We start from the raw sequence: 13,345 nt of genomic DNA, 5'->3' as shown, positions 1-13,345 counted from the left end.
TCACAACATGGTTAAATTTATTGAAAACGATAGCATTTTCGGGAAATATAAATATATTTTATGATGTTTCTCAATGTCACCTCTCATATTCTACATCGCATAACTTTTTAAAAATCACTACTTGCGTAACTTAAAAGAATGAAAATATCATCCGAAAGAAGAGGATGATCTAATTAAAGGGTAACAACAGGTTGCGGTGCCCACGGAGCCTCGGGAGGATAACCGGAAATAAGCTCTTTATAATTGGAAAAGTTTACTTTTCGTCCACACTTTTATGTAATACGAACTTGCTCACCAAACTCGCTAACCAAGGGACTCGTCCGGAGATGATCCTTTCAGTGGTTGCTAAAGCACGAGTAAAGATAGTTTCTTCAATGGTGCTGGCCACGCCTTTTGGTTGCCCCAGCATCCTATGTGGAAGTGTGCATATCATAGTGATCAACACGTGACAACTTGTGGTCTTGTACAACTGAAAGAAGGCGTATGTGTAGCAAAACCGGATTTTATATTATAGAATGACCTGTAAGAGATTGTCTTCTAAACAGCCGATCACTTGAGAGCTGATCTGTGACACGTGAAATTTTCAAGAATGAGATCGATATCAACAGAAAGGTAATGAGAGAGAGACATAAATACAGATGATAACGATTATGTACCTGTAAATACTCTTGTTCTTGATTCATATGACTCATGCGTAAAGCAAGTATTCAAAATTCTGAGTCATCCACTTTCAAAGACAAACGTGGAAGCAAGCAACAACATCATTACCATCAACCACAGTTTTTGTTATGGCAATATCTGCTTCGTTAAATGCCTATTATGCCATCTGATGAAAGCAGAAATATTTAAAGACACATGTCCAGATAAAGATCATCGAATGTCTGAGTCTTTTTTGTCGAGGCATCTGTATCATAAATTTCACGAGTCAAGTTTCCTAGGGTATAATATATAGCCTTGGCATCTGAGTGCGATCTGTCCCCCGAGGTAAAGATACGAACTCCACTCCCAACGTGCAACCAACTACAACCAGTGAGCTTCTTAACTTCGTTCCCTCTCATCTTATTCATTACCCTCCCCATTTCATCCCACTTGCCCCCTGATGCATATACACTGGCCAGTTGGACGTATCGTGCTCCATTATCACCTTCAATTTCTAGTAGCTTGCTCTCTGCCATTTGTGCAAGTTCATGGTTTCCATTACCCTGGCAAGCATTCAAGAATGTGCTCCACATAACAGAATCAGGTTTAACATCTACCTTTCCAACGAAGGTTAAGGCCTTTTTGAGTTGATTTGACCTCACATACAAGTCAATCATACAAGAATAGTGGTCGATTTCAGGTGGTATTCCATAATCTCTTGTCATTAGTGAAAAGTACTTTTCTCCATCTTCAACTAATCCTCTGTGGCGGCATGCCGATAGAAGTGCAATGAAGGTGACTGCATCAGGTTGAAGGCCTCGCTCCATCATTTCCTCGAATAAATTTGTAGCTTCATTTTCATACCCATGATGGGCACAACCGGCTATCATCACGTTGTAAATGACAGAATCTCGTGGGCTAATTCTTTCGAAAACCCTCTGTGCATATATTATACTGCCACATTTCGAGTACATGTCAACCAAGGCACATGAGGCTTTCTCATCCATTTTTACTCCGGTTCTTATTGTATAGGCATGGATTTGCTTCCCAGGTACCATGCTGGCTAGTATAGCACTTGCTCCAAGCAAACTAATAAGAATCAGAAGATCTGGAACAGTTTTCTCCTCCGCTGTGAACTTGCGGAAGAGAACAAAAGCATCCTCACATTTTTGTAATTTTGTATAACCAGTAATAATGGCGGTCCACATGACATAATTTTTCTCCTCCGACAAATCGAAAAGCCTTCTGGCTTTTATCATGTCACCTTCTGCAGAATAACCAACAATCATTGATGTGGTAGAGAATAAGTTCCCCATTCCAAATGATTCGTGAACAATCTCAGCATACCTCGTATTACCACACTTGCAATAAATATCAACAATGCCACTACTGATAAATGGATTTGAAAGCATTCCTTCTTTCAAAACCAATGAATGAACTTCCTTTCCTATTGCCAAACTCTTTAAAGTAGAAGAAACCAATAAACTAGCAAAAGTATGTTCATTCCACTGAAATCCCACCTCTGCCATACACTTAAACGACTCAATAGCCTCCATCTCGTGCCCATTCTGTAAATATCCCGAGATCATCGTATTCCATGACACATTATCGTTTAACTCTGGTTTGATCATGAATATATTCTGAGCCATTTCTAGCTCGCCTTCTCTAAAACAAGCAGCCAACATAGTATTCTTCACAACCAAATCCATCAATGACCCATCTCTAAAAATCCAGCAACAATCAAGAAAATTCCCACATTTAGAGTACATGTCTATCAAAGAACTCAACGCGAATGAACTCAAGTCATTTCCACTCTTTACCATGAATGAATGTAGCTGCCTTCCATAATCAAAGACCCTTAACTTTGCGATCATGTTAAGCATTGTTGTCAATGTAAACTCATCAATTCGAGCCGCATCTTCCTCACATTGCATCTGAATAAGCAATTCAATGGCCTCATTCTCATGTCTGCCGGAGCGTGCATAGCCAGAAATCATTGAATTATACGTAACCGTGTCTCTACACGGACAAGAATCAAAAAGGGTCCGTGCTCGGCTCAAGTTTCGAGACTTGATGTAACCGTTTATGATAGTGTTCCAAGAATACACATTTCGCTCCGACATTTCATTAAACAGTTTATGAGCAGCTTCAATCGAGCCATGGTCGGAGTACAAACCGATGAGGTTATTGGTGATGAAAATTGCATTGACAAAACCATATTTTATGGCGTGAACATGACATTTGAGCGCCTCTCCCAGGGCTCTCATCCCCTGAATGTAAAATATGGAACAAAAAAGAAAACTTTTCCCAAGACGAGAATTTATCCGGCTAACTTCTTCAAAGTACAGCTTCCCGAGCCATTGCTTTCTTTCGTATATCCATATTAAACCAAGTAAAGTGGTCCGTTTATCAGTCTACTCAAACGACTAGTTAACTATCCGGCGGTTGTTCGTGGTGCTTGTAAATGGCAAGGTTTAGGAAAGAATTTTGATAGGATTCCGGAACTAAGACTTATCGGAACCGGGGCGGAATGGCATAGTTTGGATGAGAAGTAGCGCGGGAAGGGAAGTAGTTCCTCTCCTTTTTTTTCCCTTAATTAGAAAGCGTGAGTATAAATGGAGATAATTGAAAAGAATAGAGACACAACACCATATATATATATATGGTCATATTTGAATTTAATTATCAATTTCAATTATTTTTCATCAGAGTTATGTCGGCTTCAATTCAATGTCACGTCAAAAATCATTAAAATTATTAAAAATATAAAGATAAAGTGTTAAAACTAAATCGACAATATAATACCAAAATTATAAAAATGCGGATGTATGTGACCAAATCGCAAGTTTCACATATTACGCCTTGTGACAAAATCCATCGGGCAATTTTTGCACGAATGCTAAAACAAGACTTTCAGGTAACTTTATATATGTTTACCAATACGTCAGTAGCTTTCATGCTACTTCACTTGATCTTCAGCTATGTTTTTATAACGCAAGGAAACTAGCCATTGGAATACGACAAAGCAAACTAGTCGTAGAAGTTTTTCTAGATATTTGTTTTTCCTAGATATTGTCCCAACTAGTTGACAGCTCTGTTGATCAAATTTTTGTTCCGTTTCAGACTCACACCTCTATTCCAATTCCAACTAAGAGACTTCTGTTTTGCTTCCGGCTGTATTAACTTCTGTTCTATAGTATTTTTGTTCTACCTCTTACCAAAACATCTTATTACCTTTTTATCGCTGAGAGAATTTCTTCCGGTTAAACAAGTAACCGAGTGCAATAAATATACAACGTTGGCAATGGCAACATAATAACAAGTTTTATACTATTCAAAACCATCAGTACTTGGGTAACTCAACAAATATATTGTCTCGTTTTCGTTGCAGTAGACGGCATTTTTCATGTCTTACTCCTCACACCAGTGGTTGTCCATTGATTTTTTCTTTGGTCGTGTTTCCTACATGATTTGTATCAACTTCTTTGTTTTAGTTCATGAGTATTTAGTCTTCCAGATTTTTTTCTTCCTGTATAGATATGTATTTCTCCAGTCCTCAACTTCAAAGTGTCTCAGTTTTCATGTTTTAGCTATGATCTGGACAGACTAACATTGAATGAGATGATTATCAAAGAAAAAAGATCAAGTTTCTCCAAATACGTTCCGAGAACTAAAATTTGTGATTGTGTGTTGTGATTGTTGGTGAGCTGCATGGTTGGTGATGGCAACATGATTTGTCAAAAGTAGTATGTCGAAAATAAAGGAAAATTGCGGGAATTGAGATACTCCGTACATGCATGGGAGCTCTATAAATAGATTTCCTCCCAAGCTCAAGAGAGCAACTTAATTTTTGTGTGTAAATATATCTTGAACAAAGAAAAACGAAAGAAGTTTTCAAATGCTAGATCTAAAGACAAATGTGCGTAGATAGCTAACTTTGCAACAACAGTATCCCGTTTTAAATGACGAAGCACACAATTCTGAAACTTGTGCATATGCAGGTGGTATGGCTATCCCCAATCAATGAAAGGTAGCGGCAGATATCCACCGTCAGGAGGTGGGCACAATGATGGAGGTAGGTTTCCCAGGGTGGTTCCAAATTGACTTCCAATTACACCTATGATGGCAAAAGGCATATCAGCGAATATGGATGAGGTTATCTCAAGAAGAGTATGTGAAAAAAGTTGATTAGCATATCTAATATGGATGAAGCTAAACATGTGAGTACTCCTTTGGCTGGTTATTTTAAACTAATCAAAGCATAATCACCGTCCACGGAGCAGGAGCAGGAGCATGAGCAGACTTATATGAACAAGGTTCTTTATGCTTATACTGTCGGAAGTCTCGTATATAATGATGTGCACTAGACCAGACATAGCACATACACTGGGAGTTGTGAGCAGGTTTATGAGTAATCCAAGAAAACAACACCGTGAATCATTTAAATGGATTATGAAGTACTTGAAAGGTACTCTTAGTTTACTTTATATTTCAGAAGGTCAAATTTGGGTTTAGAAGATTTTGTCGCTGCCGATATGGCTGATGACCTAGATGGCACAAAAAGTATTATTGGGTGTGTGTTCAAATTAGGTGACACGACAATAAGCTGGGTGTCTAAGTTGCAAAAGATAGTTACACTTTTGACTAATGAAGCTGAGTACGTTGCAGTTACAAAAACTAAAAAAGAGATGAATGATATGTTGAGATCCTTTATGGAGGAATTGTGTCAGAAGGTTGAGGGGAGCACATTATACTGTGACTGTCAGAATGCTACTTATTTAGGAAAAAATCTTGTTTATCATGCTAAGACAAAATATATACAGATTTTGTGTCATTTCATTAGATTAGTACCGGAAGATAAAGTTTTGATGCTTGAGAAGATTCATGGAAGTAAGAATCTAGCAGATATGCTCACAAAGGTTGTGACAATTGACAAACTGAAGTTATGTTCAATTTCACTTGGACTCCATATATAAATGAAGAGATAAAGTTTTTGCATTAATGATGTGAAGTCATTATTGAAATCAAGTCTTCAAATAGAAGAAATGTTAAGTGGGCTGTCACCATCCTACATTTACGATAATTGGTGGTGGCAACATCATTTGTCAAAATTGGCATGCCGAAAATAAAGAAAAATTGCTGGAATTGAGGCATTTGGTACATGTACGAGAGCTCTATAAATAGAGCTTCTCTTCATCGGTCGAGAAGCATCTCAAACTAAAGAGAGCAACTCAAGTGAGAAGAAAAATTGAGTGTTATTTTTGAGTGAGTTAGAGAAATTAACTTATAACTATCTCAAATATGGAATTCCCTGACATAACTGGCAAAAGGTACTATTAGTCGAAAGACGATTTCTCTGGATGATATGATAACTGTCAAGGAAAAGAAACCGGATATAATTTTAAATAAACTTCGAGCTCTAAAAAATATCATTGTAAGCATCATGATGAGAATTACAGAAGAAGGTTATCGCGGATGAATTTGAAGTATTGTTGCAGCATTGTAAGAATGAATGGCAGGGCAATTCTCCTTTGGCAAGGAAAAGTAGGCACATGCATGGCCACCTTGCCAAAGGAGGATCGCACAGTCATTCTTTTTTCCCACACAAATCCGCCTTTCGTACTCGAACCATGGCTGCGTAGACATGCCCTTACATGTTTCAGATGCAGGAGATGACAGTTTATATATCCAACCTCGTCTGGCACCTTCACAAGTATATGCTGAAGGACATGGCATATACTTTGGACTATTCCTTCATTAGGGATTCCCTTTTGCTTTTCTAAGGGCCAAGGTCCCAATAATTTCTGACCTCTCTGCATCTTCATGTTCTTTGGATATGCTTTTTCTATTTCTCCCTTTAAGTTACCTACTTGTTAGACAAAAAGTGATTGAAACATGTATAATGTGCTCTACAAGATTCTTGTTTTATAATTCTATACTAAATAAGATTGATGATGGCACAAAATAATCTCGGATAGTGTATTTTCTCACATTAGTTCCTTTATTATATATGAAATCAAAATGTTTGTTTATATTTTTGTTATGAGTAAAGTTAGCGTAATTTGTTCTTTATCTTTTGATGAATGATATATTCCTTTAATTCCTAGGTGTTGATCCCCCATAGTAGAACTAAGAATCTCGCTTTTCTGCAGAATGTGCAATGCGCTCTTCAAGATAAGCTTAAGCTTCTGATTATTTGTTCATCTTTTTTCAGATTACATCCATTCAAGGCATTCGCTTTTGCATCATCTACATAAACTGAAATTTTATTGACTGGCTTTGTTGTTAAGTAAAATTTGTTTCATTCTTTTTTTCACAGTGAAGATTCTTGTTATCCCGATACTTTAATTTGAGAAAAATATTGAATTATCAGTCTCTGATGTATAGGTGAATTATTTTGCTGTCTTCTTCTAATGACTATCGACGACGTATCATCCTTTGAGTAGCAGGAAATTAAACACTCGTATCTTTATGGTAAATCTCAAGATTACAGTTCATGCCATGATTCATAGACATTCAAGGGGGAGTTGAGATGAAGTTTTTAGGTCCTATTGTTGTCCTAGGTCTACATGTGTGATCTCCTTGTAAGATAAAGAGGAGAAGACGAAATTGAACGGCTGACAATAGTCTTAATTTTGGACAAAAAATGCATGCAATGTCTCAACTTTAAACTTTTGATATTCCTATTTACTGGTTGATAATACGATAATATCAATAAATAACATCTAACATCCTGATGCAACAAATCGATTCTATTTATTTAAGACTGATGTGGAATAGCTATTACATACTTAAGTAAAACCCAAAAAAAAAAAAAAAACTATGGAAAATCCCTTTTCTCATATTGATTTTTTTGGCCACTGCATCATCCAGCACAAATCTACTTCCAACAAAAAAGTTGATGGAAAAAAAGGTTTTCAGCAAGATCAAGAAACGGAGCATTCCACGTGAAAAAGACTCATGCATGTGGACGAAGAAAATTAAACTAGCTAAATTTCGAACAGCTCTAGCCTAAATATTAATTAATGTCCAAATTGTTAGTTAGTTACATGCATGAGGCCACCCCCATGTTGAACCAAGTAGAGAGGAGTTGGATAACTTGTTGAACACCCTTCTAGCCACAATCTTTTTGATATTAAGCAAGCCACTATCATGGAAGAATTATCGAACCCGTGAACCCAATCTGATAGGCATATTGGATTCTCCTAGCTAGCAGTTGTCAATGAACTTTGGTTTGAACACAAAGCACCAAAGCCATTAGCATATGATTACTTCTGTAAAATAACATATATTTTTTACATAGTAATACATATAAAATAAAAAATATCTCTATGCCTATAACTATTTACTTCACCAGGTAAATGATATTTTTTAACATTCTTCAAACTTATAATCCATAGAGATAATGGAAATTTACAGGTCTAGAGTAATCCATCTTATAAAAAATGTTTATACTCTATGTAAACATGGAAAATAGTTAAAATAATAATAAATCTACAAACAATCAAAGAAATCACCAACCTGAAAGACTTGGCATAAAAAATTTCATCCAAGTATGTATCATTCGGGAAACCGTGCAGATATATCCATGGCAGAAAATATAAGAATGATGTAACTAGAGATGATCTTAATCTTAAAAATAAAAGCAACAATAACTTGCAAGGGTCATCCCCAGCTACTATTTCAAAAGTAACTTTCAATGACTTGGTGATAAGCAAGGTTAGAGAAAAATAGCGAAAGTTGACGATTAAGACAAAATAAATTATCACGAGACAAACAAAACACATAAAATCAAATACAAAGTTTTTTTTGCCAACAATTTGCCTAAATGACAATGTCATCACAATGTAAAGATTATGTGGCAATTTTTTTAACATAAGAAAAATCCCTAAATACATGAAATGTTGTAAGTTAGAATGCTATTTTAACGTGAGGTTATAACTTATATTGCTAAGAACATTGGAGAAATGACTACAATATCAATGAATTTGATGTCATGAATCTTATTTATAGCTAGATGTTACCCTAGAGTAGAGTCGACAAAGTTACATGCATCCAACTGGAAAAGAAAAAGAGTCTTAATTTTCGGTAAAGAGTTTTATAGCCAAATATCAGGCACTAAGAATAGCTAAAGTCCATCAGGTATGTGGCAATGATAATGTATAACGGGATAAATGTGATTTTTGAGATCATTCAAGATATTGAATAATTTTTCTCATGGGGATCATATATGAAATAACTTAGAAATCAAGGTAATGTACTACAATATTGTAGCTACAATTGTGAGAGAGAAATTCACATGTGACTAATCATCGAGAGGCATCATGAGGGAAACAGACTTTAACATCTGAGATAGAAACAGTCTTAAATAAAACCGTCGCAATTTACTAGCGACGATTTTGATAAAACCGTCGCTATATTTTTTTTAAAACCCATATCATATGCACTTCCAAAAAAACCGTCGTAATATGTTAGCTGCAACGCAATTTTTCGTTTTAAAAAAAAAAAACCGTCGCAATATAATAGCTACGACACCGATTTTAACGCACTTTCAACAACATCCTCAGTTACAACATTTTTAAATGACTTACGACAACGGATATAATTTGTCACAATTGATTTCTTTTTTGTGGCTAAAACAAATTTTTCTGCATTATTATAGTTATAATAGGAAAAACTATGCTATCAGTTAACAAATCTCAAAGACGATAGATTGAGCATATCTATCTATATATTTTTAACAAACATGCGTCCGATCAAATTTTAACTCTTGATATTTTGATCAAATTTTAATGTGGTTGGACATGTCAACATTTTACGATCTCATGTTAACATTTTTCGATGTTAATTCAGTTTTATGGTGCAAAAGTAAAAATAAAAATAAAAATAAAAATAAAAGTTAGCACGTCTTTGTCCTAATTTATTTCCTTTTTTTGTCGCAATAACACATTTTCTACATTATTATTATTATAATAGAAAAAACTCTTTGATATATATCAAATTAAAGATGAACATATCTATCTATATCTTAAACAAATATGCATTGAATGACTTTTCATTTTAAACCGCAATAAGAGTTTTTGTATTAAAAAATTCCAAGTGATAGAGCCTCCGACGATTCGATCATGTTTTTATAATCTTATAAATAATATTTAAAAAAATTACATCTCAAACCGACAGAGATGATGGAATTTTAAAAGACAGGGTTGTTTATCTCCAATGGACTGGAATGGACTTGGACTAGCTAGTCAACCAAAATCTATATCTATAACACCATAAATTTCAGAATTTCACTCCATGTTTTTACTGACCTTTTCCCAGTAATAATTACAGAGAAGAGATGGAGAACGGTGACAATCATATCAACAACAAGAAGAGAAAGATCAACGGCCAGGATTTGGATTTCTTACAAGAGGACACCAATGACACGTTAAACCTTTCTTTGTCCCTCAAACCCTTTATTCCGATGCCGGATCTACTACCGACGCCGGTACCAGTTAATGGAAATTTTTCAAGAATCTCTCCAGACCGACCACATCGGTCTTCGCCTCCGCCGTCGAGACCAGTTTATTTAAATTTTTTCCCGAACCTCAGCTCTCCAATATACTCTCCACAGCCGCCTCCATCTCTCTCGTTACCAGTTTGTCAACAATTTTTCCGCACCGCAACCCTCAGCTCTCCAATAGTACTCCCTCCACAACCATCTTCATCTGCGCCTCCGCCACCACCGTCACTCTCTCAAGAACCTTCTGGAAACGGAGATGGTCACCCAGGGCCGCCACGCTCTCGGCGGAACCCTTCCCAACTCCCCCGAGGAGGTAAGAGCCTCGAGATCGCGCCTCCGTACCCTTGGGCAACGAACCGCCGTGCCACGGTGCACAGCCTCCAGAAGCTACTCTCCATCCAGATCCACATCATAACAGGAGAAGTCCAATGCAAGAGATGCGAACGAAACTACGAGATGGGGTTCGACTTGCGGCATAAATCACTTGAAATCTTCCGATTTATCATCACAAACAAGAGCCAAATGTACGATCGAGCCCCCGCTGCTTGGATGAACCCTGCTTTACCTCCATGCAGATTCTGTAAAGAAGAAAACTGCGTGAAACCTATAGTTTCAGATAAGAAAAAAACAGTTAATTGGCTTTTCTTGCTTCTTGGCCAAATGCTTGGTTTCTGCACGTTAGGTCAACTCAAGTACTTTTGTAAACACACGAAGAATCATCGTACAGGTGCTAAAGATCGAGTGCTTTATCTGACCTACTTGGGATTGTGCAAACAGCTTGATCCCGACGGACCTTTCGACCGATAATACAAATTACTTGATCATGATTTTATGCTGCTGCATGCATCTACAGATGATTTAATTATCCTTGAATCATTCTATTTTGTGTAGAATTTTTTGTTCAACTGTGCACGCATCAATTTGGTTTGATTTTAAGTTTTGTGTAAATTTTTTTGGTTTATTTATCAAATATTCCGTCATCCAAAGGATTATTAGACAATCCTCCACCAAATATATAAACCTCAAGTATTTTATTCAAACGATGAGGAACAATTAACACACCATCACGCTCAGGAATGAACATCTGGTGCGTGAAGTTTACAAATAGCCCAACTATGGGCAGAACAGATAACCCAACTATGGGTAATCCAACACATAACGGTGGAGTATAAGCTCTGATACCATGTTAAAATTGAGACTAGATTTTGGGGTTTAGTTAGATCTAATCAAGGAATTCTCGTTTCAGTTTGGTTATAGTTCGTTCTACAATGCATGTACACGGGAATACAAACAATGTCCAAATCACGTGTGTTTGACTTCTGATTACACACACAAATATGCAGAAGTTGGTAGGAACATCAATCCACGGGTCTGTGGTAGCCAGGAGATGCTGTGGTGCACGTTAGTATATCGCACGCAGTAATTAATCATGCATGCATCGTCGTGTATTAACTAGTACGCCACCAAGAACAGGTATTTGATTTTCGTACAAGCTAAGGTGATTTTGAAGTGTGTGTGTGTATAAATATATACACTAGAGTTCATGTGATCACATTGCGTGCTTGTGTAATTTGTCTTCTTTTATTTATTATTATTATGATTTGTGATTACTTTGTTATATTTTATTTTTTATTTGGATCGCAATCATACAGAAGATAATGTGTGAATATTTGAATTTTTTTTTTAAAAATGGATATGTCTGGAGGAGATAATATGTTAGTATTTGAATTTATATAAAAACTGATTGGTATCACAAAGTTATACCAAATTTTCTTAATATAAATCCCATTCGGTTAAATGATTTTTGTTACAGCTTTAAATTTTTGAATTTTCAAATAAAATTTATCTAGGAGTTATATTATCATGTAAAAATTCGAAAATCTCGATAAAAATAAAGTGATATTTTGATAGTTTTAAGAATTTTGAAAATGGATAAGATATTATAGTTATACGTGAATAAAAATATACTAAAATAACTAGATAACATGTTATCTCTCGAGTTTTTCATGTTTCAAAGGAAAAGATTTTATATTAACATTTGTATATAACAGTCCTTGACTCCCTGCATATAGATTAAATACCCCTCAAATGTATTGCGTTACACCCATGTTATTGGGCCTTGCTCAGGGGAGACAAGCATATTCCACATGTACAATTATTGTAACCCAAATTTTCAGATTCATTAAAGATAAAAATATACATGGGCTGTCCAATCTTGTTAAGCAAAAAATCTTAAAGTTTTATTTGAAAACATTGATATTTTTTGTGAGAGCAGTGGCCAAAAAAATCTTCTCAAGCATCAAAACTTTTTCTAATGAAATGACACCAAATCTGTATATATTTTGTTTTAGCACGATAAACAAGATTTTTTCCTAAATAAGTAACATTCTGACAGTCACAGTATAATGTGCTCCCCTCAACTTTCTGACACAATTCCTCCATAAAGGATCTCAACATATCATTCATCTCTTTTTTAGTTTTTGTAACTGCAACGTACTCAGCTTCAGTAGTCAAAAATATAACTATCTTTTGTAACTTAGATACCCAACTTATTGTCGTGCCACCTAATATGAATACACACCCAATAGTACTTTTTGTCCCATCTAGGTCATCAGCCATATCGGCAGCGACAAAATCTTCTAAGCCCAAATTTTTCATGTTTTAGATTAACATTTGTATATAGCAGTCCCTGCATATAGATTAAATACCCCTCAAATGTTGTTGCATTGCACCCATGTTATTGGGCCTTGCTCAAGGGAGACAAGCATATTGCACATGTATAATTATTATAACCCAAATTTTCAGATCCATTAAAGATAAAAATATACATGGGCTGTCCAATCTTGTCAAGCAGAAAATCTTAATATTTTATTTGAAAACGTTGATATTTTTTTGAATAAATAGTGAGAGCAGTGGCCAAAAAAGATTGTAGCTAGAAGGGTGTTCAACAAGTTATCCAACTCCTCTCTACTTGGTTCAACATCGGGGTGGCCTCATGCATGTAACTAAACAATTTGGACATTAATTAATATTTAGGCTAGAGCTGTTCGAAATTTAGCTAGTTTTCTTCGTCCATGCATGAGTCTTTTTCACGTGGAATGCTCCGTTTCTTGATCTTGCTGAAACCTTTTTTCCATCAACTTTTTTTGTTGGAAGTAGATTTGTGCTGGATGATGCTTGTGGGTTCTAGATTTGGATCTG

The 13,345-nt window shown here is 35.8% G+C and overlaps 2 protein-coding genes across 2 annotated transcripts; one reads left to right on the top strand and one right to left on the bottom strand.

Moving 5' to 3' along the window:
• Positions 1-51: 51 nt before the first annotated feature.
• LOC142531126 (putative pentatricopeptide repeat-containing protein At3g18840) lies at positions 52-3,293 on the bottom strand. The gene is made up of 2 exons (XM_075637182.1): positions 657-3,293; positions 52-565 (listed from the first exon to the last, which is right to left on the bottom strand). The coding sequence occupies exon 1, from the start codon at positions 2,904-2,906 to the stop codon at positions 846-848; it is 2,061 nt and encodes a 686-aa protein (XP_075493297.1). The 5' UTR covers positions 2,907-3,293; the 3' UTR covers positions 52-565; positions 657-845.
• Positions 3,294-10,093: 6,800 nt separating this feature from the next.
• Positions 10,094-10,951, top strand: LOC142530949 (uncharacterized). The gene has a single exon (XM_075636894.1). It carries the CDS (start codon positions 10,106-10,108, stop codon positions 10,949-10,951), a length of 846 nt encoding a protein of 281 aa, XP_075493009.1. The 5' UTR covers positions 10,094-10,105.
• The last annotated feature ends 2,394 nt before the right edge of the window (positions 10,952-13,345 follow it).

The sequence above is a fragment of the Primulina tabacum genome, chromosome 17 (assembly GCF_025594145.1).
Source record: "Primulina tabacum isolate GXHZ01 chromosome 17, ASM2559414v2, whole genome shotgun sequence".
NCBI lineage: Eukaryota > Viridiplantae > Streptophyta > Magnoliopsida > Lamiales > Gesneriaceae > Primulina > Primulina tabacum.
This window is presented reverse-complemented; position numbering and strand designations above follow the sequence as displayed.

Coding starts and splice junctions, on each gene's coding strand:
- LOC142531126 (XM_075637182.1), bottom strand. CDS start 2,906: ATGAGAGCCCTGGGAGAGGCGCTCAAATGTCATGTTCACGCCATAAAA.
- LOC142530949 (XM_075636894.1), top strand. CDS start 10,106: ATGCCGGATCTACTACCGACGCCGGTACCAGTTAATGGAAATTTTTCA.